We start from the raw sequence: 27997 nt of genomic DNA on the forward strand, positions 1-27997 counted from the left end.
TGGCATATAGGCTTTTACTGAGATAAATGTCTCAGAGTCATTAAATATGAAAAACATAATTCTGGCTTTGTTTTCAAAATTATGAAAATTAAATCACATGATCTCAATTTCAATCACCAGTTGAAGCTAGCTTCCAGATGTAAAGCACCAAGTGCTTCAGGACCTGGACTAGAAAGTAAGACGATCAGAAGGAAGGAGTTGAATAGGGAGTATTGAAAGGGGAGAATGTTAATAACAGAGGAAAGAGCTCAGAACTGAAAAACAGGCTTTAAACAATTTGTTTTCCTAATTTCTCTTAGCAGTGTTTTGTTGTTTTGATTGTATGGTCAGGATTCTAACAGTAGCATTGGAGAGAAGTGATTATACTCTGGACATATTTGGAAGCTAGAACTAATAGTTGGATGTAGGATATACAGGAAGAGGAGAAAGGGAGAAAAGCTTTTGGCTTGAGCAAATAGAGGTGAAACTTTGTCCATAAAAAGAGGGAAAATATTTTGCGAGAAATAGAGCTTATTAGAAAAACAAAACAAAAAAAATCTCAGAGGATTGGTGTAGGCAGGTATTATGTGTAAGGTGTAAACTGATTTTTGTGTATCAACTTTGTATCCTGATTCTTTGCCAAATCAAGGTATAAAAAGAAACAGAAGGCATTAAAATTGGAATGAAAGCAGTAACATTATCTCTATTTACAAATAACTGTATTTAATATGGAAAGAATTCTAAAGGCTGCACAAAAATATTGTTAAAAATTCAGCAAAGTATCAGGGTACAAAGTCAACACACAAAAATCAGTTGAATTTCTGTACACTAACATTGAACAATCTGAAAAGAAAATTTAGAAAATAATTATTTTATAAAAATGCTATCAAAAAGAATAAGATACTCAGTAATTAACTTGACTTAGGAGGTACAAGATTTATAAAATGAAAGGTACCAAACAATGCTGAAATAAATTCAGAAGACAGAAATAATGGAAAGACATCCCATGTTCATGGATTAGAAGACAGTATTATTAAAATGTTGGGAGAAAATATTTGCAATTATATATATGATAAGGGTTAATATCCAGAAAATGCAACACACACACATACACATACACAGACACACAAACACAAATCTATTCAAAAACAAGCAAAGGACAGAAAAATGTATAAGTTACCAAGAAGCCCATAAAAAGTTGCTCAATATAACTAATTATCAGGAAAATGTAAACCAAAACCAAAATCAGAGTACTGCATATAAGAAGCTTACTGAGAACAAATAAAAACACTAGCCAACCAACAATTCTTTTTATATCTGACAGAGAAGTGAGATCACAGGGCAAATGAAGGCCAAAAGGGGAGAGACAGACAGGTAAATACAGAAAATCACAAAAAAATCACAGTGGAGCAGGAAACCATGAATAGACCTCTTTTGGGAACCAGTGCAGAGGCAGGAAAACCCAAACGATAATTGATGAGTGCTGGAGGCTCAGTATGGCCAACTTTGCAAGTTAAAAACTCTAGTGAACCCAGTCATGGGGAGGGCCTACAGTTTTGTTTTATTTCCAAGAGCTCTACTGCTTCTTCACAATGACTATCAGAGGAAAATCCCTTTGTGTTTATGACAGAGGAAACGGGAAAAGTTCCACTTTGAGCATCTCATTCATAGAAAGAAACTAAAACAATTCTCTCCACTCACTTCCAAAAGCAGAGGAAATATTTCCTAACTCATTTTATGAGGCCAATATTACTCTGAAACTAAATCAGAAAATAACATTACAAGAAAACTATAGGCCGGTATCTCATGAACACAGATGCAAAAACTTCAACAAAATATAAGCAAATTGAATCAAACAATACACATAAAGAATCATACAACATAACCAAATAAAATGTATCCCAGGTATACAAGGATGGTTCAACATTCAAAGACCAATTAACATACTACTTTATATCCATCAATGGGTTTAAGAAGAAAACTTACATGACCAATCAATGCATGCAAAAAAAAATTATCTGACAAACTTCAATACCCATTTATCATAAAAACTCAGTAAACCAGGAATAGAAGGAAACTTCCTCAACTTAATAAAGAAAATTAAAAGAATTACAGCTAGCACATACTTAATGGTGAAACTGAAAGCTTTCCTACCAAGATCAGCAATAAGGCAAAGAGGTTCCTACCCACTACTGCTTTTCAATATCATACTAAAAACCCAAGATAATTCAGTAAGAAAAGGAATAAAAGGTATAAAACTTGGGAAGAAATAAAATTGTATTTGCAGATGACATGATTATTCAACATAAACAACAAAATCAATATTCAAAAGAATCAACAATGAACTACTAGAACTAGAAAAGGGAATAATGCAAGGTTGCAGGATACAGGTTATTGTACAAAAGTCAACTGTTCTCCATATGCCAGCAATGAACAAAGTAGAATTTGAAATTAATAACACAAAAAGTTAAAAAGTGTAAATATCCAACAAAATATGCAAAAGATCTGTACAAGGAAAACTATAGAACACTGATGAAAAATATAAAATTAAAGTTAAGTAGATGCAAAGATATTCCATATTTATTGACAGGAAGACACAATATTGTCAAGATGTCAGTTCTATCCAACTAGAGCTATATATTCAACAGAACCACAGTCATTATTGTAGCAAGTTATTTTACAAATATTAACAAACTGATTCTAAAGATATATGGTTATGCAAAAAAACTCAGAAGAACCAACACAATATATAGAAAAATTATATATATTTATAAAACTCAGAAGACTGACACTATTTGATTAAGCTTAGTATAAAGCTAGACAGTGTCAGTGTCAGATTGGTGAAAGAACAGACAAAAGAACGACTAGACAAACAGACATCAATAGAACGAAGTATACAGTCTAGAAAAAGACTCACATGAATAAGTCAACAGATCTTTGACAAAGGAGCGAAGATAATACAATGGAGCAAAAACAGTATTTTCAACATATAGTGCTGGAACAAGCAGATATCTACATACCAACTATATATCTATCTAAACATAGGCCTTAAACCCTTCACAAAAACTAATTCAAAATGAACCACAGATCTAAATGTACATCACAAAACTGTAAAACTCCTAGAAGTTAACAGAGGAAGACACCTAGATGACCTTAGATACAGTTATGAATTCTTAGATACAATATCAAAAATATATTCCAGAAAAAGAAATAATTAATGAAATTAACTGCATTAAAATAAAAAAAAATTCTTTACTCTGAGAAAGTCAATGTAAAGAGAATGAGAAGATAAGCCATAAAATGGAAGAAAATATTCGGAAGAGACATATCTGATAAAAGACTGTTAACCAAAATATACAAAGAATTCTTAAAACTCAACAATAATAAACAACTCAATTAAAAAATGGCCAAAGACCTTAACAGATACCACACCAAATAAGATACAGAAATGGAAAATAAGCATATAAAAAGATGTTCATCCAAACTGAAACAACAATAAGATACCATATACATCTATTAGAATGGCTCAAATCCAAATTCTAACACCACCAAATACTTGCAAGGATGTGGAGCAATAGGAATTCTCACTTGTTGATAGTGACAATGTAAAATGGTATGGCTATATTGGAAGACAGTTGGGCAATTTCCTAAAAAACTAAATATACTCTTAAGAAACAATCCAACAATCACTTTCTTTGGCATCTACCCAAATGAATTATAACTCTATGTCTACATAAAAACCTGCAGGCAAATGTTTACTAAAGCTTTATTCATAACTGCCAAAACATGGGATTAACCAAGATGTCCTTCAGGAGGAGAATGGATAAACAGTGATGCATCCACATAATCAAAATGCTATTCAGCACCATGAAGAAATGAGCTATCAAAACTTGGAGGAAACTTAACTGCATTTTACTAAGTGAAAGAAGCCAATCTGAAAATCTATACACTGTGTGATTCTGAATATATGGCATTATGCAAAAAGAAAAACTAAGGAGACAATAAAGAGATCAGTGGTTACTAGGAGTAGGAGGTGAGAATAAAGTGAATAGGAAGAGCACAGAGGATTTCTAGGGCTATGAAACTATCTGTATAAAACAATAAGGGCTGGAAAGATGGGAGAATAAGGAGTTGTTGTTTAATGGGTACAGAGTTTCAGTTCTGCAAGATGTAAAGATTTAAAGATACAGACTGGTGATACTTGCAAAAATACATGAATGTACTTACTTCTTCTGAACTATATACCTGAAAGTGCTTAAGATGGTAAATTCTGTTATATATATTTTATCACAATTTTTTAAAAGTAAAAATAATTCTTTTGTGGGCAATCTATATTTTTGAAGCTGTAATAAATTGACGATTCCACTGCCACATATAAATAATAAAAAATTAATTAAAAATTTTTAACAATACATAAAATGAATTGCTTTATGTAACACCTTCTATTAAATTCCTAAATGTATTTTTAATGATGTTTGGTACTATGAATCAAATTTTTAACTCATTTTCAAGTTGTTCAATGCTAATATGAAAACAGAATTGATGTTTGCATATTGATCCTATATCCTGAGTTATGTTAAACTCATTGGTTTTAGTAACTCTGTTACAGATTCCTTGGAATTGTCTACATACATTCCATGTCATATGCAAATAAATATATTACTATTATTATTAAAAAATAAAGAAAAGAAATTGACAAACTATAAAGTAATAGTGAAGACAGAGAAGTAAATCACAAAACTATGTATTATTTACCTAAGAAGGTTCACCTACAAATTAAATCTGTATAAGTTCAGTAATTTGATAACTACAACTTTGAGTCAAAGCACTCAGCTATAGGTGCCTATGTGACTACATGATTGTGCAACTCTCAACATTTACCATTTATTCTGATTTGAAAAAAAAATGTATTAATTGGTTTGGAAAAATAATTAGCCAAATATATATAAAAGTTTACTATTGGATCCATTCACCAAAAGAGATGTAAAAATCCTATAGAAACAAATCAAATTCAACAATATATATATAAAAAAAGAATCTAGCCCAGAAAAGCAAGAGTTTTTGTTTTGTTTTGTTTTGTTTTTAAATGTTAGAAAAATCAGTTAATGTGCCTGGCACAGTGGCTCACACATGTAATCCCAGTGACTCAGGAGGCTGAGACAGGAGGATCTCGAGTTCAAACCCAGCCTCAGAACTTAGGGAGGCCTTAAGCAACTCTGTGAGAACCGTCTCTAATAAAATATTAAAAGGGTTGAGGATGTGGCTCGGTGGTTAAGTGTCCCTGAGTTCAATCCCTACAAAATAAAAGAAAAAGAAAGAAAAGAAAAGAAAATCAGTTATGGCATATTTGCCATAGTAGCAGATTAAGGAGGGAAAAACAGGATCATCTAAGCAGATGCAGATTTCATGAAACTTCATATTTACTAAGTACATTTTAAAGTGCTCAAAGCATGATGAGGACAAGATAAAAGAAGAAGCTGGTCCAAACAGTTGGACAAATACGGAACAATGTGAGCATCAACATAAAAGCGAAAATAATGGATTATACTGCTCTGAATAAAACAGATAGCATTTTCTCTTGAATATAAGAGAAAAACGGATAGAAGGTTTGAATGGGAATATCATAAAATTGGAAACACAAAGGTCCATAAACATAAGATGTTCAGCTTTACTGAGAGAAAATGTAAAGTAAGGTCACTAGATACCATTTTATACCAACCAGACTGAACAAAAAAAAAATTTTTTTAATGTAGAATAATATGAGCTGTTATACACTGCTATTTGAAGTAGTTTGATCATTTTAGAAAAATCATTTGGTATTTATGGAGTTGAACATGTGCATAATTTACCACACAGCAAGTCTACTACAGGGTAAATACTCCAGAGGAACTTTTTAATATATATGCCTCAGGAGATAAGAATACAATGTTATTCATACATGAAAAAAGAAGCACAGGTGGTAGAGAGGAAAGAATCTAAATATCCTTCTGTAAGAAAATGGATAAATTGTACTTTATTCATACAAATGGAAAACATAAAGCAGTGAAAATATCTGAACATCAATATAAATCTCAGAAATTTGAGTAAAAACATGATTCTCAAAAGAAAAGCATTTATACAAACCAAACCTAGGCTAATATTTAATAATAAAAATATATATTATTTGGGAATACATACAGAGCGTATTTTACATACAGAGTGAAGTTTAAAAGGAAAGCAAGCTTATAACAATTTAAAGAGTCAGTACATTTACCTCTCAGAGAGGTGAAAGATATTTATAGGTCACATAGGACTTCATGGTAATGACAAGGTTCTATTTTTCATTTGGAGGACAATCTCATAGTTGTTAATTTTGTAAATGTGTTCATAACCATAACTTCCCTACACTTAAATGTCCTTTTATGTTTATCAACTACTATAGAGAATAAAAAGCAATAATGGCATACTATAATAACATAAAGATCATCAGAAAGCACTATATATATATATATACACATATATATAAATTAATAATAGAAGACAAATGTTTTTAAAAGATAATTCATCAACATCAACTCATCAGTCTTGGGACCTTTGCTCTGGTTGCTCCACCAACCTAGAATATTCTTCTCTGTGGTATCTATTAGCTACCTCCCTGTCCTCCTTCTAATCCTTGCTCAGTTTCCTTCTTCTTAACATGATGCAACCTGACCACTTTACTTGATACCTGGATCTTATATCCTGTGACCCTGGCACTACTGATCTGCCCTATCCTGATTTGTTTTCTCTTTAATCCTTACTATCCTCCAATATGCCAATTTACCCTTTTAGCATACTCATTATCTATTCTGTCTTCTCTCCTTCCTCACACTACTAGAAGACCAGCCACATGAATGCTAGAGCCCCTAGTTCTAGTCACCCACCTGTCCAACATGCTTAGGGGTAGATGCCCAGTGAATGAATACTTCATTTTACCAGACAGCTCCACAGATAATATACTACTGTTGCATATTTCTTTCATGAATTGCTTTTACTGATAAAGTATAAATTAGATACATCCTCAAACACATATTATGGCCAAAATTAAAACTCTCTGGGTGGCCTATGTAAAATGAGGTCAACTATATTACAGTGTTTGAACAACCCTTATCTTAGTTATAGAGTCATTTTACAACTAGTTTCAACAATAAGCAAATCAAATATTAGTCAGAAGTTCATCTTAAGATCAAACAAAACAAAAACAATTAAAATTCATTACCATGTGTATATAAATGATCTTCCGTAATTTATATATATCAATATACCCCACAACATATACTGCAAATAATGATGCAATCTGAAATTTAAAAAGAAATTAAGTTAAAAATAAAAATAATATACATATAAAATAAATAGGTATAAAAATGCAGGAAAATAATTCTGTTACCTTAAATTTATTTATAGTTACACAGAAAGTGAGATTATGATTTTCCTTTATCTCCCAATTTATTATTGAGTATGGTCAATATATTAACTTGGCAAATTGTGCTTGATTTTCTTCTGTCATATACAGCTCACACGAATTATTTACTTTGTGGATCATCCAAAAACAACACTCATTTTTATATCAGGTTGACTATCATTAACATGTATAATTAAAGTACTCTGATCCATAAAAAATAAGAAAATGTAATTATAACATATCCATTAATACATAATTGGGGAAGGCACATTAAGACTCAAAAATAAGCAATACATGTTTATGTAAAAATAATGATTTCTGATTTTTTGTCACTCTTCACAAGTATCTCCGTTAGTGTTGTATTTCGTTAGTATAAATATTCAAATATTAGTTATAATGAAATTTATCAAATTTCAAATTAAAAGGAGTACTTTCACCACAAAGGTACTTTTAACTTTCCAATTTGAAGAAAATTATACATTATTAATCAAGAATTCTAAGACTATTAGAATTATTTAGATGGATTGATTAAATGATGACACTGTATCTCTTATAAAGAGGTCTTACGTCAGACAATGCCTCTCTACCCTTCTTCATGGAGAAAGCCATTCAAAGTAAATCCCATGCCTCTCCTACCACACATACATAGCAAATTGAAACAGCTAAATATTTAAACATATAACTTAAATTACAATCTTTAAGGATTTTATCTCCAAATAATCTACAACAAACGTTCCTATTAGTAAAAACAAACAAAATAACCACCACCACCAAACCAAGATCCAAACCAAGATGTCTCTTCTTTTAGTTACCCATGGGGAAACCATACTGCTTAAAAGTGACTAACAACACACATTCCCTCACAGTTGTTATTCATATTATTTTACTTCATATAATAATAACTCTAGGGGAGTGTGTGTTGTTATTCAACATAAGAACCACAGAGGCATGTCAACTCCCCCCACCACGCGCGCGCGCACGCACTCACACACACACACACACACACACACACACACAGAAAAGGAAGGCCATCTTCACTAACTGAAAGCAATGGGGAAAGTAAGATCCTTTTTTACTCCAAAGGCTAAGCAATATATAGAACACCTCCATGGTAGAATCTTAAAGAGATGATCTCAGGGATAATTTAAATCAAAAACTAATGTAAAATGTCATCAAACCAAAGAAGGTAAAGGAGTCTAAAAGATAAGATCAAAGGAAGAAGTAAGTACAAATCAGGTATATTAAAAAAAAAAAAAAAAGATGAACGAATCTGGCTAAGTACTGGGTACTTTGTTGAGTCTTAATATACTACCCTCATCTGATCCAATAAAGTGGGTTCTTTTATTTTCTCTATTTTAGAAATGAGAAAATTGAAACTAAGAAAAGTTAAGTTTTTTGTCAAAGTCAAGCAGCTAATGAATAGAATTTTATTAGGACTCATATCTAGGTCTGACTTCAGTACTGAAGCAACACATTCCAAAGAATATTAAAAAGCAATTCATCTACTGCTTTATACAAATATGGCTAGCATAATAATAAAAAAGTAGGAAATGGGAGGAAAATGAATACATAATAGCTACCTTGTTTTATATGTTAATATTTGAAAAGAAGGAATGAATACATGAAAAGGTGATAAACTGCAAATTGGGAGGAGAAATTATAAAATATGAACTTCATTAGCTATTTATCCTCTTATCCGATGTATAGTTATCCTACATGTAAAAAATATGGCACTACGCATAAAAGTAACACATTTTACTTAAGAGAAATACTATAGTTATTTAAAAGAAATAATTAAAATTATAATATTAGTTCTCTTTTAAACCCACAAATATTGAGTAACAAAGATAAGTCTTTTACAAAATGGATTCATAAATGCATTTTTCTAGTAAGTAAATAATACTCATTAATAAACAAATCTTGCACATTTCCTTACTCTGAACTTTCTTTAAAACCATTAAATGAACACTTTAGGACTTAGAATCATATAGGAGCTCAGTTATAATGTTATACAAATGAGTTCACTTAATCAAATGCTCTAAGCTTAAATCACTTTAAAAATATAATCACCTTACCTGAGTAAGAAGTACAAACTGAGCAAACTGCCATGGAAGCATGAAAAATATATTGGAAATGCAGAGCGCAATCAAGCTTCCTCTATAAAGTTTTGTAGCCCTTGAAAAGGTAAAATAAATATCAGTAAGTTTAACAACAAAAGAGTCTAGCATGGCTTCCAACCACCGCAAATTAGAATCTCCAACATGATGTGTTATAACACAAACTGAACATAAAATGAACCAATGGGTTAGAAATTATATCTCCTGACACCCAATTACAACAATTTTCTGTAAAAAGTAAATGTCCATTTATTACTGTAAAAACACAAAGCCCTGTCATGGAACTGCCCAGGTTAGTACAGAAACTGAATTTTTTTTCCAAACTTTTTTCCAACACTTAAATGTTGACTCAATAGATTCATCAGTTGGAGAGAGAAACAATATCTATGAAAAAAAAAAATCACAAAAAGTGGAATATTCTAAATGCTATATAATATATATATATACAAATGCTGAAAGAATTCAGAATCAGAGCTGAGCAGCTGAGAAGATTTTGTGAGGATGTAGGATAAAAGTTGGTCTTGTTCTAGTAGAACATAGAAAGAAAACTAGAAATGGAGGCAAAAGTGGGGCAGGGGAGGGCAGTTTGGAGCCATCTTTAGAAGATTCACATTGATATTGACTTGTGATTTAGGAGAATTTTGGGAGGGTGAGGTGATTCATCTTTTTTCCTAAATCTGAGCCAGTGCAAAGCCCCTAAATATACCCAGCATTCTTTACAGAAGTAGAGTATGCACATGAATATACCAAGGGTAAGCAGCTTGGACAGAAGAAAGCAAACCTTCTTGGGTTACAACCCCCTGGTGCACTGAGCATCACCATAGAATGCCTTTCTTCACTTCTTCAAATAGCCCTTCCTCAAAGGACATTCCTCTCTGCTCTTCTAACCCAACTGAAGTTATTTTTAAACTCCAGGTAACCTAAATGAATTACAAAATCAACTAGATAAAACCCAGCTTTTTTTTTTTTTTTAATGTAGACATTTAGAGGGAAACAGAATAGATAAGACTGCATCCTACCCAAAAAGTTTTGAGTTTCTTAGATAGAAATTTCTTTACATTTCTCTACAGCTTTTTAAATTTTTTCCTCTTTCATTTTTTTTCCCCATGATGCTTGGCATGGAACACAGGGCCTTGCACATCCGGACAAGAACTCAATAACTAAGCTACACCCCTGGACCCTCACTATTGCTTCTGGATACTAAACAGTATTTCCATTTTATGGGTAACAAGGGACATTAAAGATATCCAAGTAGAATTTAATACTAATCTGGCAGTTGGTACAGAATGCACTGGAGGGGGATAAGAACAAATAGAAACCAATGGAATTCTAACTGGTGATGTATGATCAATACACCACTGACCCAAGACAAGAGAAATGAAAACGTAAATATTGCCAAGAATAATGAAGAAAAAACAGACTGTGCTGTTATTAGGTGGCTTATAAAAAATCCAAATTTCTAAAAATACTTAAAAATTCAAACCTGGACAAAATTAATTTGTTAAAATAAAATATGCAGCTAACCTTACTAATAATTGATTACCAGCATTTAGGAATAGTTTCTTTTCCAGTTTTATCACAGTTCCCTCTGCACTGCAGTATACTTCAACACAGCTCAGCTGCTTCTTGCTTACCCAAGCCACTCACCCAACCTCCCTCTAATATTATCAGATTTTTTACTACAGATAGAAACCAAGAAAACTAGAGGAAACAACTATCCTTCCAAAGAGGAAAGGAATTAATAATAAAGATGAAATACCAGAAGATGTGGACAATCAGTAGAGATGAAGTCATTATTCCTCAAAAGAAAGACAAGAAGTCTTCCAAGGATCCAGAAAAGAGGATGTGGTTTCCCAGCTGTCAAGACTGCACTTCCCAAAGTGCAACTGTCACTTCAGGAAAATAAAAGTAGAGCCAGTCCACTTCCAGCAACCAGTCACACCAGCCATGCTAGGTAAGTAGGGAGTCATGCCAACAAGAAGAAAAGAAACAAGGAAAGTTGCCCCCTTAACTGAGAGCTGCCAATGAAGGTGTTAAGAAGGATCAAGATGATGATGAACCAGCACTGGCAAAAGCAGCATAATGAGGAATATGAAAAGGAAGACATCAACCAAAATAAAAACAGAGTATGAAGATTTCTTATGATTTATTTGGAAGACTAAAGGAAGAGCTTGAAACAGAAGTCCTTGAAGAACAAATCAAGAGAAGAACCCAACATTAAGCAGCCCCTGAATGCATGAAACAGCAATTGGAGCAACCTCACTTGTGGTAGGTAAAATAATGGCTTCCAGAGATGACCTCATCCTAATTCCTGGAACCTGTGCATGTCACTTGACATGGTATAGGGGGACTAAGGTAGCAAATGAAATTAAGATTTATAATCACCTGACGTAAAGAGAGAGAAATTATCCTGGATTATCCAGGAAGGCCCAATGTAATTACAAGGGTTTTGATTGGTTTGTTTTGTTTGGTAATACTGGGGACTGAACCTAGCAGTCTGCCATTGAGTTACCTCTGCAGGCCTTTTTTATTTTGAGAGAGTCTCACTAAATTGCCCAAGCTGGGCTCAATTTTTTGATTCTTCTGCATTAGATTCTTCAGACGTTCAAGCTGAGATTACGGGCTAGTAGCTAGGATTACAAGCATGTGTCACCATGCCCAGATCAAAAGAGTTCTTAAAAGTAAGAAAAGCAGCAGCAGAGAACATTGGAGTGAACTGACAGAAGAAGAATTCAATCCTCCATTGGTGGCTTTGATGATGGAAGTGACCCTGAGCCAAGAAATTCAGGCAGCCTATAGAAGCTCGAAAAAGGCAAGTAGTAAATGACTCCCCCGGCCCCCACCCTAGGATGCACTCCAGGAGGAGAGCATCCCTGCCAACATCTTGAGGTTTAGGACCTCTGACTTATAGAACTATAAAGTAATAAATCAAAGTTTGTGGCAATTTGTTATCACAGCAACAAGAAACTAAGACAGTACAGATGGACTCAGCAAATGAAGCAGCACCATTCAAGCTCCACAGGTTACATCAGATTAGAGAGTAAACAGGAGAAGAATCGAAGGTTTGCCTTCACTGGATTTAAAACAGGAGCAGAGGCAGAAGAAAAACTGGACTGAGACACCAATGGGCAAACCAGTGTGTTCACCACAGGGAAAAAAGCTAAGATCAAGAACATGGATGTGGAAAAATGCTTCAGGTATGGTCACTCACTCTCCTACAGCACAACATTTCTTCCAGAAAGTCTGAAGAGAGACTATGTCTCAAGGTGCCCCAAAACCAACAGGGCAGAGCTAAAGGTTATTACTTCATAAACATTTACTTTATTTGAAGATGCTACAGAAGCTTAAAATCCAATAATAAAAGAGGATTTAAGAGAGAGCAATAAAGCTAGAGTTGCAGACTTAAAAAGCTGATAATACAAAAGTCATCTCCCATCCCACCTGTGAAAGATCTATCTGAAGACACGACGTAGGGGACTGGAGACCATGTACTGATGCTATACCTGCTGAGGTCATTACACAGGTAAATTATTGAGCATAACAGACTTTAACAAGTTTCTTTTGAATTCAACGGACCACTGAAGGGCGTTCTGAGTCCCAGACAGCGTCATATTTTTATCATATTTTGTTCTCTTTTTCTACAGGCTCCATTTTGTTTTATATTTACCCTCTGAAGCAAGGCAATGTATATGGAAACTCAGTATGTCAACAGAAGGGGAAATGTTCTCCCCTGCTCTCACTGGTGCTTGAACTAGCTGAAGATCAGATGAACAGGAAAAGCCTGAACTTCTAGCATGAATTCTCCTAGAACATCTCTGGTCTACTGGGGAGTTTTCCTTCTATTCCTACTATCTGACAGTCAGGGATACTAAACAAATATAGGAAGACAAACTACATGTGTTATGTACCTGATGATGACGACTGTGTGAGGTGTTCCTGACTTCAAAGGACTATATCTTACAAGATTAAAATATAGCACAAATAATCTCCCTATCTTTCTGCCCACTTTTGGGAGACTGTAGTGGTAACAAAAAAAGACTTGGGTAAGCAGAGAAGAAGTGAAAGTTTTCCTTGAGCAGTCACTGAGGACCACTAAGAGAAAGCAAGAGGACTAGAAGGCAGACAGAGGAAACGTCTCCAGTACTATGGATTTGCAAGTTACACTTTTAAAGTATCTTTACTAATTCAACATAACAAGGTCATCTTAATTAATTTATTATGTTGGCTTTTTTATTATGGAAACTTAAAAACACTACTTTAGGTTATTGGGGGGAGGAACACCAGAAAACCTAAGGACAAATAAATATTACCTGAGAATATGAGTCACAAGCAACATCTGAAGTACAAGGAAAGGATATGAAAAGCTTTCGCGGAGAGGCGGTGTCCACATCACTCGGGTACACTGAAAAAAGAACAATCAGAGTGTATGATATACTTGCTAAATTTGCTAAGTAAGACACAGAAGTGAAAGCTGCTATTTATAAATGCAAAGAGAAGTACATCTCACACATAATTTAAATGACATATTATAAAACAAGTTACTGGACTTTTAACAAACAGCAAAATTGGGAAACAAGAAATCTTACTGAGAAAGACGCACAAGGATAGATGTCTTTCCTTGTGTGAGAACAAAGAGAAAGACAACATTTTTCTTCTCCATTCATGAGTTGATGGACACATTGGCGAATTCCTATCTTGGTTACTGTGAATAATGCTACAATGAACACGGAAATGCAGGTGTGTCTATTATATACTGATTTCATTTCCTTTGGCTACATACCCAATAGTGGGTTTGTTGGAAATAGGGTAACTATTAGTTATAACAACATATAATATATTCCAAAATAACCAGAGATGTACAAAAATTTCCAGCACACAGAAATTATTGATGTTTGAGGAAATGGAAGTGTTTATTACCCAGACTCTGGTCTCTAAATATCATTTTCCACTAACAGGATCCAGGATTCCTTGGAAAATAACTGATTCTATATCTGGGGACAAGAAAGTACAAGGCAATACTAGGACAGTAGAAGCCTTCAAAGACTGAAGGACACACAAAAGCACTAAGGGACTAAGAACAGTAACCAAAAGTATTAAGCACCTTGGAATTAATCCAACAAAAGAAGTACAAGACACAAAACACTGCTGAGAGAAATTAAAGTAAACTGATACAAATGAAGAGATATAGCCATGTTCATGGAGTAGAGCTGATTCAATATATTTAGGATCTAAATTTTCCCAACTAATCTAGAGATTCAGAGTATCACTATTAAAATCCTGAAAGGTTGAGTTTGTGTTGAGGAAGAAAGCAATAATGACAAGCTGATTCTAAGATTTATACAAAAACACAAAGGATCTGAAGAGCTATGGTAATACTAAAGAAGAGCAAGGTTGGAGACTTTGTTATCAGATATCAAATATACAAAGCTACCTATTTAGTGTGATACTAGCTTAAAGATAAGCAGACAAATGGAACAGAATTGAGTCTAAAAACAAACTCAGAAATATATAGTCACTTTATTTATGACAAAAGCACCACTAAAAAGAATGGTCTTTTTAACAAAAGGCATTAGGTTAATTGGATTAAATAAAATAGTGCTAGGAATACGGCTTGGTAGTAAGCACTTTCCTAGCATGTGGGAACCACTAAGTTCAATTCCCAGTAGGAAGGAAGGAAGGAAGGAAGGAAGGAAGGAAGGAAGGAAGGAAGGAAGGATTAAAAATTACTATTAGCAACGGTCAATGAAAGGACTAACTCAGGAAAGGATCATCAATGGATAGTATAACCTTGTGGTCAAATGTTATAAGGGAACAGGATATTCAGTGGCTCAAAGTATCAACCCACAACCTCTTAATCAATGTAGAAGGAAAAAAGCATTCTTATAATAGATACATCTTGACAGTCACCACCTTAACCATATGACCAAGTAAACTCAATAATGGGACAAACTGGTCTTACATGCCTCCACATGCACTACAATGAAAAAGACACAACCTCATCTACATCATGTTGTTCACAAAAATATCTAATCTAAACCCATTAGTGATGAAATAATAAGACGAATCTAATTTGTGGGGCTTCTACAAAATAATAGACCTGGACTCCCCAAAAACGTCAATGCCAAGGAAAAGAAAAGGGCAGGAGAACTGTTTCAGATAAACTGTTCTAGATAAAATCATGACCAAATGCAATGTATGATCTTAATCCGATTCTATATCCAAAACATAAGCATAAAGGAACCTACTGGGAAAACTGTGGAAATATAAATATGGACTATAATAAGTTATTATTGCATAATTTTCAGTATTGAACTTCCTGAGTATGATGATAAAGGTAAATTGTGATTATATAGGACTTGCCTTGCTTTCAGGCAATAGATACTGAGGTATTGGGGGGTAAGATGTCATCATGTCTGCAACTCATTTTCCAATGAATCAGAAAAATGTCTGTGTGCAGGGGTGTGTAAGAGAAAGCAAATGTGGCAAAATGTGAAAACCTGTAAATGAAAGTGAAGGTAAATACCATATGATCTCACATATATATGGATTCCAAAAACATCAAACTGATTGGAACAAAGAACAAAATGGTAAGTTAATGGGCTGGGAACAAGGGGAAAAGAGAGGGATGGGAAAGCAGAGAAAATTAACCAAAGAGCACCAAGTTCCAACTAGATTAAAAGAAAAAGTTTTAGTGATCTATTGTATTACACAGTGACCACAGTTTATGCATTGTATAATTCAAAATTGCTATAAAAATAGCTTTTTAACATTCTTATAAAAATATTGATAAGGTAAGGAGTATAGTTACTAGTTTTGACTCTTTGGAGTACAGTTTGACTATACTCCAAAAATACACTCAATAATTCATCAATTAAAATAAATAAAAATTAAAAATAAAATTTTTATTTTATTTTTGAGCTAATCACTTATCTTTTAGTGCTTTCATTTTAATGCATAATGGCATATTATTTTCTATTTATTTATTACAAAAGAATATTACATAAGGGTCATCAAGATTGTTCAAAGTATTTTGAGAATTTTTTTACAAATATTATATAAGTAACATAAGAAGCCTGATAAGTAAAAACATCTATATAATTGATTATGGAATACATAACCTCAATATGATTGATCATTACTTTGGGCAACTTATAGCCCCTTTATTTTCACTTTTCATATTTGAAGGCTTTGTTTTAAATAATTTGATTAATATATTTGTGCTATATATTTCCTACTTTGTTAAGGCAAAAATTTCTCTCTGAGGGAAAAAAAATTTTTTAAGTATATTATATATCCAGTACAGGACAAACTAAATAATGGAATAGAACTAAAAAGCAAGTAACAATTTACAACTATTTGGGGGACACATAAGCAATTCAGTCAAGTGATTAAAACATTTCTTCTATAACAGTAAGATACTAGTCATTAACCAAAAGCAATTTTAGTGAAGAAAGCTCACTAGATACATGAATAGGCATTACCAGAGTAAATGCTTCCATTCATATAAAAATTGCATACTTTAGCCAACATTTTTAAAAATCAGAAAAAAAGGTCTGAAAATCTCATAATCTGAAAGCCAAAATATATTCAAAATAATGTTTTCAATTACTTGAGCACTCAATAACCCTTTTCCCCCAAACTGCAGTTTACACTATCACTTTTTAAATAGACGATATTCCACAAAAAGAAGTCACTTTTAAAGCTACATTACATCTAAATGCAATTGTTTATTTGCTTATTTCAATAAGACTACAATTCTAATTCTAATCATATTTATCTTTTCTTAAAAAAGTGATGTCTAAGCATGTTGAAATAAACCCAAGTTAGCTGAAAAAGTAGCAAAAAGAAAATCCATCAGTCTGAAAACTCAGCTAAGTAGTTTGAATTCCATTGTTAAAAACTGAAAAGATTTTGTAAGAAATGATGTTCTTGCTACACGAGCATCAAAATTATAAGAAAAACATAAGATAAGGAATTAACAATCGCAGTTAGACTTGGAGGGTAACACAATGAACCTTTGTGCTTACGAACAGTGGTCTTTCTAACTGCATCTTGGCTCAAAAACGTTAAATAATCCCTTTTCTCCAGCATATTGTTGTTAATACACAATGCTTCTTTCTTCTATTATTAAGCCATTATATCCCATTTCTTAGTCATTTTTAAAGAATCTTTGCTTCCAAATGTTTCATAGTCCATACTATCACAATGAACAGTATCCAGTAAGGAAAAGTCAAATTATTCTTTTCTTTTCTTTCCTCAAAACTCACACTACACTAAATAACTTATGTTACACAGCAATCATTTGTCAAGCATCTTCTCATCTATAAGGCCACTCCAGCTTTATACTTCTGTGATTCCAGAGAATTAAGTGCATATTAGTGGACTACCATTAGTAAAGTACATTAACTTTGCATGATTACTTACTCTTAAGAGCTTTTTAATATGCACACATTCAAATATTGAAGACACTCAGTGTATAAACTAAGAAAAGATGAAGTCACTTGACAAAAAGCAAGCTGACCTTTCTGAACAGAGATATATTTAGTAGAAAGTTGTTTACAAATATGATTAAAGGAAAGAAGTCACTGTCACTTTGAATTTATATTAAAATTTAATTTTAACTAAACTTTTCGTAATAGTAATAATAAGTAAAAATAACACTTCAAGTTAACAGTTATGTTCCAAACATTGCTTTTGGCATTTTACACAAGTGAATTCATTTACTTACTGTAAAAATCCTCCTATAAAACTAGAATATCATTATGCCAATTGCCAAAAGGAAATAAAGGCACAGAGAAATGAAATGACTTGCTCAGCTAGCACAGCTACTAAATGATAGTCAGGATCTGAACCCAGGCAACCTGATCCAGAATCTTTGTACTTCACAATGCTATTTTATTCAGAAAGCCCAGAGACATTTGCAAATGTGTAGGTATAATAAAAATTCCTTAAAGAACAATTAAAAGTATATTGTTCCTAAAATATGAGCTTTTATCATTTTAAAAAGAATTGTTATAGATCCACTATTTTCTCAAACCAGTAATAACAATATCATGTAAAAGATATAAGGGTCATGAAAAGTCAACTTAAAATAAAATATTACCACTTAAATTTTGGGTCAAAATAATAAGATCAAACATTTAAAGAATGCTACTACAGATTAAATTTAAAGAAATTTAAGGAAGGTTAATTCTGAAAGCATTTTCTGACCACCTACCTCTCCATGATTGAAAAAGAAGCATAACACTGTAACCAGGCCTCCCAATCGACTTCCACTGGAAAAGAGGATAAGAAAGCACAACTCAAATATCAGAAATCCAGTGCAACCTAATAAAACCTTAAAATAATATGACAATCTTTCAGAACTACAACTCTTTCAGCCACACTAGAATTTACTTATGCTTATTTACAAAATAATTTATTTCTCCAAAGTATTTGTCAAAATACATTTCATTTTTAAAAATCTCATTTGCTATCTTCAAAATGTATACAGTCAGAAAAGCAAATAACCTGAAAAGGAATAGAAAATGATCAATAGTCATGCTACTGTGCATCTTCAGTTGGATTTTTCTTCTTTTTTTCCCTCAGCACTACATATTTATCTATGTCCTACAACATTTCTCAAACTATTTTCCTTAGGATACATGACATACATTAGAGAAAGGGAAGAGAGGAAAGTGCAGAAAGAACTCTGAAACAGTCATGAAGTTGGAAACCACCACACTGTCTAGTCAGCCTGCTTGTAGAAATCCACAAAGCATGTCAGCACACTGAAGACATATTCACTTCCTCCCAAACCACATCCCCAAATTAGTTTTGAAAAGAACATACCTAGGAAGCAATAGTTTCCAGATAAAAGTTTTATTTCTCACTTATTTATAGAAAAGTGAAATTGAATACAAATATCAAAGTACAACCTTCAGGTTTATAATTTGCTAAGAAACTACAATGGTAAAGTCTGTCAGCTCTAAAAACTAAATCTTGATTTGGTGTTATAGTTAAATTTGAATTGTCTCTCAAAAGCCCTGTGAAAGATAATGCAAGAAACTTTAGAGGGGAAATGATTGGGTCATGAGAATCTTAATATAATTAGTGAATTAACCCACTGATAAGGATTATCTGGGTGGTAACTACAGGCAGATAGGGTGTAGTTGGAGATGGGGAGGGTCCCCTGTGGTGTACCTTTGGGCTGTTTATTTTGTCCCTGGTGAGCCTAAGCAAGAGTTCTTGCTCTGCTTCCTGATTGTCATGCCCTGAGCTGCTTGGCTCCACCACACCCTCTACCTTGATGTTCTGTCTCATCTTGGGCCCAGAGAAATGGAGTCGGCCATCTATGGACTGAGACCTCTGAAACCATGAGCCCCAAATAAACTTGTCCTCCTCAAAACTGTTCTTGTCAGTTCTTTTGGTCACAGCAATGAAAAAGTTGACTAAAACATTTGCTTAAGTAAGAGTAAAATGTTCCCTACTTTCCTCCAAGCCTGGGGAGAAGAGTGGGTTGCTTTTAGGTTTTCTCCATCATTTCTTTCATCTTTACTCTAGAGGTGTTCTTATTCAATTCAGCTCATGTTGCTTTTTCGTTATTCTACAATGTCTTTCTTTCTTTCTGTCCATCTACAAGTACCTGTATAACACACAGAGGTCAGAAAGGTAACAAAAAACCTGAGGGTGTGGGTATTGTAGGCCACTGTATGTACTATCAGGGGACATATGAGGAAAAGTGGAGGGCATCTTCCTTTTCTCCTCAGGCAGATAGACAAGGCTGGGATCCCCAAAACAGGGGGCCTGCTAGCCTTAGAAAAGGAAGAGGAAGAACATTGCATGTTTAGTGGCCGGTAGTATGTGGAGTTTCCATTTTCCCTTATGGATCTGGAGGTGCAGCCATCTGCTCCTAAAGGGAAAGGTGGCAGCATTAAAGATTTAAAGACAGAGGAGAACAGAAATTCCACTTGCCTTTAAGGAGAAAAGTAACTAGGGAAAGCAAAGGGGTTGCTGAATCTTTAAGGGAGCAACTGAGGCTCAAGACTTTATAGGGTCCCTAATTGGAGAACTGTGTGACAGCTTTCTACCAGTTATCAGTCTGGACTGGCACAAGTTATAAAGGGGCAAACAAATGGAGGATATTGAACAAAAAGTGGCTGAGTGATACATCATAAAATAAGGACACCTTAAAGAGATATAAGTAGTTCAGGCCAGGACACTATGCCAGTCTCCACTTACCACAGAGCATGCTGGCGTCCATTTCTGTATCACCTTCATAGTACCCAATACACTTAGACTCTTTTAATTCTGCTCTTCAGAATAGGTAAAAACTTTTTTCTCACTGTTATTTTGATTTTTTACTTCCTGCCTACTAGAATGGAGCATCTTCATTTTGTTTTGATAATACAGGTTTTTTTCTTTTCTGAACTACCTGTTCACAACCTTGTTTATTTTTCTAATAGATTGTCTGCTTTCCTATTTAAAGATTAGAGTTATCAAATCTCTGGCTGTCATACAGGTGATGAAACATTTTAGTATAATTTATGATGTATTATTTTAGAAAGAAAATTTTAAATTTCATATAGTTAACATGTCAGTATTTTCCTTTATTCTATCTCTATTTCCTACTTCATCTGTGAAGGTTTTCCCCATCTCAAAAATATAGCCTCCTAAAATTTCTTTAGTATTATTTCATTTTCATTTATTATCTGAAGAACACTACTTTGGTTCTCTTTAAAATACCCAAGTATACCCAATTATGCCTATTCCCAGAGAAATGAAATATGGCCTTTATCATATATGAATGTCTTATAATGCTAGATAAAATCTGTTTTATAGTCAATTGACTTAATTCTGTATTTTTTGTGTCACTATTTTTATTACTACAGCATTATGGTAATTTAAACACATAATAAAGGAATCTCCCCACCCCAACTACTCTTATATTTTTAAAAAATACTTTTAGGGCCAGGCATGGAGACTCACATCTGTAATTCCAGTGACTTGGGAGTCTGAGAGAGGAGGATCACAAGTTCAAAGCCTACCTCAGCAACTTAGTGAGGCTAAGCAACTTAGGGAGACCCTGTCTCAAAATAAAACATAAACAGGGCTGGGGACATGGCTCAGTGGTTAAGTGCCCCGTGTGTTCTCACCAACTTACTTTTATATTAATATCTTAATCAGTCCCTTTTTCAGAAAAAGAAAACAAACAACAATAACAATAAAACTTTTGAGTTTCTGGCCAGAATGACATTAAATTTACGTGTAATTTAGAAAGGATGTTCATTATAATGATGGTAATTCTTTCCATTGGTTGCCCAGTATATCTCTCTCCACTTATTAAGTTTAATTGTATTTCCTTAAATAAAAACTTTATGAACAAGCAATATAGCGGGCAAGCATCTAAAGTTAAAACTTCTAGAAATACAGAGGAAAATATGATAAAAATCTGATCATAGTAGAGTACTGTAACAATATTTGGCAGGTTATGTTAATTAAGGAAACAAAGGATTTGAAATAGATAATCAATAAGTTTAATTCTGTGTATAGATAAATAGGTTGATTGACTGATTTTTGACTATACTGGGAATGTTTGTTTGTTTGTTTGTTTTAATCTCCCTGGAGTATTCATCTACAAAGACACCTCATTCTCTGACTATAGTCAAAAACAACTTAAACCACAAAAAAATGAAGAAAAAAATTGGAAAAGTCACAAATCCAAATTTCCTGACTAAATCTCTAGATGCAGTTTGTCTTAGAAGTCCTACACCCTTCTTCAACAGCTACACAGCCCACAGGGAACTGAGGCTGGACATTCTACTGAGGGTTAAACCAGTGTGACAACGCTTGCTTCTCAACAAATTACAAAAATAGGTTCCAATCCAGTATATCCACGAATATAGACTCAGTTTTGCTCAACTAAGGGAGAAAGATTTTCTGGGAAATATATATACTCACAAAGCTAGGGGCAAGGAAGAATAAAATGTGTTTATCTATAGGCATACTCTGAGTTATAATCACTATGAAATGGTATAACTTCCAATAATCAAAAATAGCATCCTTAACATTAAATTTCCTCTTATCTTGAACCTAAAGATGGTGTCACTTCATTTTGCTAAACAGAAAATATGAAATAATCAAAATTTTTAAAAATTTTTAATTTTTCTTTTTCTATTACAGTTGATCAGTTGACATTTCAGCATTCCCTAGTGGTTAAAAAAAAAATAATAAGTTTCTTTTGCAATATTACCACCAAAACTGTCAGGAAAAAAGCAAGCTTCTGTTATGTAATTATTAAAACACTTCTAAGCTTGCTAAACATTTACCACATTTACTCATACTTCTCATTCATTTTTTGAGCCTCAATTTCCTTATATAAAATACAGACATATTAAAAATTAAAAATACTTTCTTTTTTAAAATGTAAATATTTTGATTCAAATAGTTTTTAAAATTTTATGATTTAGAAAAGTATTTTTAAATCTTCAAAATTCTTTCCAGTATTAAAATTTAATAATTCTATGATTCTCTTCTTTCCTATCCCTACTGATTTGTAAAGATTCAAATCAATCATCAAATTTTGATGGGCTTTATTAATCACTGAGATTTTTGGCTGTATTCATATTAAGAATGATGAAACATACAAAATTCAACAACTGAAAAGGTTAAAAAAGCTATCATAATTAATTCAAAACTATACTAAATAAGTTTTCTTCTTTTTCTTCTCTAAGAAAATGAAAGGATAATTTGGAAATAACAAATTATTTGAATAATCAAATATCCAATCTCACGTTTGAGAAGGCTTTGACCCTTTCCAGCCTGATGATGAAACACTGGGCAGGCCTGCCTCACAGATGAGAACCTTCCCATATACCTACCTACAACAGTGGGAATTCACTGGTGCACAAAGACAAGACAGAAAGTAAAGACGAGGAAAGAAAATGAGAGTTAAGAAGCATTAATAAAGTTCTTTATGTGGACCTCTCCAGCCTATTACAAGCAATTAATTAATGCCTTTATCTCTTCAATGGCATTAAGAAAAAAAGTATTTTATTTACATTATTGTGAACTTCCCAATTCTTTGAAGTTGACATGGTACTTAGTACTGAGCTTTGCCCATAGCAGAAATTCAAATGGTATCTGAGAGGTAAATAAATACATAAATACCATTCAATCAAGCACTGTTAGCATTCATTGTTTTAGAACCTTGCCATCAAACACTCCATGCCTCATGTCACTACTGCTCTTGAACACTGGTTCAGATATAAGCTCCCATTCACAGTAAGCACCTTGTGGTCAGTGGAGCCGCTATCTGTCAACCATGTAGCCACTTGATTCCCAAGCAGTTTTTTCCTTTGTGCCCTCCAGTGGCTTCATTCCACTGTGAACAACAACTTACTCAGGCTTTCAGATCCTTCCTTTTACTTCTACTGGAAATATCACTGCCTTCAGATGGTTCCCTGAAATCTCCTCCCAACTCTACTGTCTAATATCTGAGTCTATCACTTCTCTGCATCCTACTCCACATACTAGCCCAGGCTGACCTCCTCTTCCACCTGGATGCCTCAACAGCTTCCCTTGTGGCCTCCCTGTTTCTAGGCCTGCTCCCTCTACAGTGTATTTTCTACGATCTTTAAAAGCAAACAAATTCAATGGATCCCACCTTTCACTATTATCCCATTTCTCTCAGGGTCAAATTCAAACACCAAAATATGTCTAAAATGCCTTGCAGGGTCTAGCCCTGCTACTCCTCCACAATACTTTCATGATTCTTGCTACTACCCAAGCTCTGTGCTCTAGCTGCCCTGTCCTTATTGTAGTTACTCAAGTGAAAAAAAAAAAAAAAAGAAAAAGAATCCCATAGATTTTAGTATGCAAAACAGCATAGTGAGGGACAAGGCTGGTGGGGAAGCACAGGCAATCCTAGTGAGATGATGCTAAAGTGTCTTCAAGTGACAGTGACACAAACAGAGAAGTGAGAAGACTCCAGAGATGTTCTAAAGAAAGAAAAAAGATTTTGTGAGTACTTGGAGTGCGGGGGGGGGAGGGGGGGGGTGTAGGGAAGCCACAAATATCTCCCAGTGGTCAGACTAATATCCATTAGTGTAGACAGAAACGTCATTTGCTAGGATGGTAAAAACATAATGCGGGACAGGTTTTTAGGGAAAAGATGCCAGTATTTTCAACCAATAACTTTCATCAATTTATGCATACTAAAAGAAATACTTATCTTTTAAATATTCATATACAACTGTTAGACCAAATGGGTTTGATCATGGATGTGATAGCAGGCCAAGTTAATAGAACATTCAAAAAAACAGCAGCTGGAAAAGTTTGAAATGGTGTAATTCACAGCATATTTAAGATATGGTTTTAGCCAAAAAACCCATCTATATAAACAGTAAGAGTTTGAATTTTTAAAAAAGTTAGATAATGAAAAAAAATCAATAAAATCAATTAAATATTAAAAAAAGAAACATTATTTAAAAAAAGTATAGTCATTATGAAACTACAAAAAAAATCAAATACAACAATGGAAACAAAACAGGCATAAAAGAATTCACAGGTGAGGGATAGCAGGGGATTAAAGAATTGAAATAAATAAAGCTGTTATATTTTTTCACAAAGTCTAAAAAGAAGACTGAATAACTTCATAGGTAACTTTGGTTGGATGATGAAAAGAATAGAAAAATTAGTTACAATGATTATTCACTTTAGTTGTAAAGAGAAACATTAAGGAAAATTAAAAGGGGACTTTGACATACAGACTAATTTTCCAGGTCCTCAGAACTACTATAACTCCTCTAGAAATAAAGTAGTTTCAAAAAGATTCTCTCTAGTATAAAAGGAGCCACTCTGAACCTCCAAAGACCAAATAAATAAATAAATTAGAAGAACAGAAAATTAGAAGATGATCACAGTATTTTCTATGATTGGTGGGTCCATATGTGGAAGAAAAGGCATCTTCTGCTGACTAGCTATATCCACAAAAGGATGGACAGGCTTTTGTCAGAAAAGCTGAGAAGCAAAAACACTCAAAGCACTCAATAGAAACAGAGGATGGTAAACATTCAAATGGAGAGGAACAGAGACTGGAGTAGATCTGAGTAGCCACAGGGATACTGAGCTTCAGACATGAAATCGAGAGGAATATTAAAGATCTTTAGAATGTTCTTGGAAAAAAAAAAAAACTCTCTCTGTGCATGAGAGGAAATGGGAGAGGAAGAGGAGGGAACTCTGGACCCTGCCTCAGGAGTTGGACTCAGGCCCTCACATCCGTAAATGTCCCATAAGTGGGTATAGAGACATTAATTATCCAAGTGTCACTTCCCCACAGAGATAAACAAGAATCTCAAGTGCCCCCTCAACTTTGTCTATCTGCTGACCATAAACAAAGGCTGCTGAAGTTACAAGATGAAAGGGGCCTGGGTTTCCCCCCATAAAGCACTTTACAGTCTGATCTTCTATAATAAAGCCCGCCAGTTAAGAAGTCCTGTCTACCTTACCTTCCACCCACCCCTTAAAAGCTCCCTCATTCTAAAATAGAAATGTCAAGCTAAGGATTACCAGGCTATAGGGAAGCTTTCAACGTGAAAAACAGAAAATAACACAAATTCAAGGGGGAGCCAGAGACTACGTAGGATGCAGAAGAAATGTTTAAACCCAAGATTCTTTAGGAAAGTTGGAACTTTCACAAAATGGACCATAAAGCCTAACAGACAAAATGAAGAAGAAAACTCCAAAAGAAAATTAGATTTTAATCCAAAAATTTCAATGTCCAGACAATAGGATTTTGAAAAAAAAAAAAACCAGAAAAAAAATGGAGAAGGAAAAAATCATATAAGAGAAATAATAATAGAAGTAGTGTTCTCCAAAATGAAGTATGTACATGCCCAGACAGGGAGAGCCCAAAGTATCCAAGGAAAAGGATGAAACATTATCTATCCACATCACAAACTTGCACAACAACAAATATAAAAATATAAACCCAAAAGCTTCCAAAGAGAAAAACAAGGCCACAAACAAAAGGAACAAATGGCAGAAGAACATCAGACCTTTGAAAAGCCAAACTGAATCTCTGAAGACAATGAAACAGTCTTCCAAAGCTGGAGGAGCCAGGGCTGTAGTGCTCGGAAGCCTACAATCCCAGCAGCCTGGGGGGCTGAGACAGATGGAGAATTCAAAGCCAGCCTCAGCAAAAGCGAGGCATTAAGCAACTCAGTGAGACCCTGTCTCTAAATGGAATACAAAATAGGGCTGGATATGTGACAAAGTGGTCGAGTGCCCTTGAGTTCAATCCCCGGTAACAACAATAAGAAAAAAAAAGTTGGAAGAAAAATAAAATTCCATAACCAGGCAAATCAGTAATCAAGAATAAAAGTAAAATAAAGAATGTTCAAACATGCAACATGTGTGTGTTTTAAAATGACCTCTATTCATACTGTTACTTGGGAATGAGACCCTCCAAAATGAAAAAATAAACAAGAGGCCAAAATGGGGTCCCAAATGGGGTTCCAAATGCAAAATCCCAAGCAGCAATGAATCAGACAAGAGTAAAAGGAAATTCTCAGGAGAGTGGTGAACAAAACTTCCAGAATACAGAATACAGCAAGCTTAGAGAAGGGCCAGTCGCATAGGATGGAACCAGAAGACAAAGGGCTCCAGAAGGGAAAACCCTGGGACTCCATGTTGGGGAAATGAAATAATGGATTTTATACATATGGCAAAGTAAAATGTGAGTGTTTAATAGTTCAATTGTAGAACTGGTGAGGAATTATCAGTATATAGAAAACTAAGCAAAACTAAATATTAGGCAAAAAGGAAAAATGTTAAGTTACTAAATAAAAATTATTTGCACTATATGACCTATTAGCAGTGACCGGTGTTCATAGAGTCATAATGATGATAACTGTTACTACTAGTTTATGTGTTAGAACTCTAGAGGTTTCACAGATTTAAAAGTGGTTTTTGCTAGACAAAGGGATGAGTGGGGTGAGAAAACAGATGGGGCAAGGGACTATTGCTGTGTTTTATCATTAATAAGGTCAAATAATACCAAAAGATGTGTGTACACACAAAATAATGAAAAATAATTTTTAAAATGTACTACAGATAGAGCATCTGTAAATATGAAATTAATTCTGAAAAACTGAATTTCAAAATGCTCCAAAATCTGAAACTTTTTGAGCATGATGCTGCAAGCAAGTCTGATGGTTCAAAGTACAGAAACTTTGTTATATGCACAAAATTATTAAAAATACTGCATCAGATTTAGGCTGTGTGACATAATGAGATACAAATGAATTTCATGTTTAGATTTCAGTTCCATTCCCTAGACATCTCATTTTTTTATATAAATATACACACAAAAAGAAAGCCCCAAAATATTCCAAAATCTCGAAATTCAAAACACTTCTAGACCCAAGTATTATGAAAGTAATATTCAATCTGTAAGAAATATCATATCCAGTTATATGGCACATTAATAGAAAGAAAACTG

General features: G+C 33.8%; 1 protein-coding gene across 2 annotated transcripts in view; it reads right to left on the reverse strand.

Moving 5' to 3' along the window:
* The window catches only part of Dpy19l1 (dpy-19 like C-mannosyltransferase 1), a 97928-nt gene that overhangs the window by 31517 nt on the left and 38414 nt on the right, over positions 1–27997 (reverse strand). For both annotated transcript variants that reach the window (XM_015490218.2, XM_015490217.2), the window contains exons 7-10: positions 18734–18791; positions 13827–13918; positions 9475–9574; positions 7217–7294 (exon numbers count right to left, since the gene is read on the reverse strand). In XM_015490218.2, the coding sequence (XP_015345704.1) occupies positions 7217–7294; positions 9475–9574; positions 13827–13918; positions 18734–18791 (328 nt within the window). The remainder of the gene's footprint in view (positions 1–7216; positions 7295–9474; positions 9575–13826; positions 13919–18733; positions 18792–27997) is intronic.

The sequence above is a fragment of the Marmota marmota genome, unplaced genomic scaffold (assembly GCF_001458135.2).
Source record: "Marmota marmota marmota unplaced genomic scaffold, marMar, whole genome shotgun sequence".
In the NCBI taxonomy this organism is placed as follows: domain Eukaryota; kingdom Metazoa; phylum Chordata; class Mammalia; order Rodentia; family Sciuridae; genus Marmota; species Marmota marmota.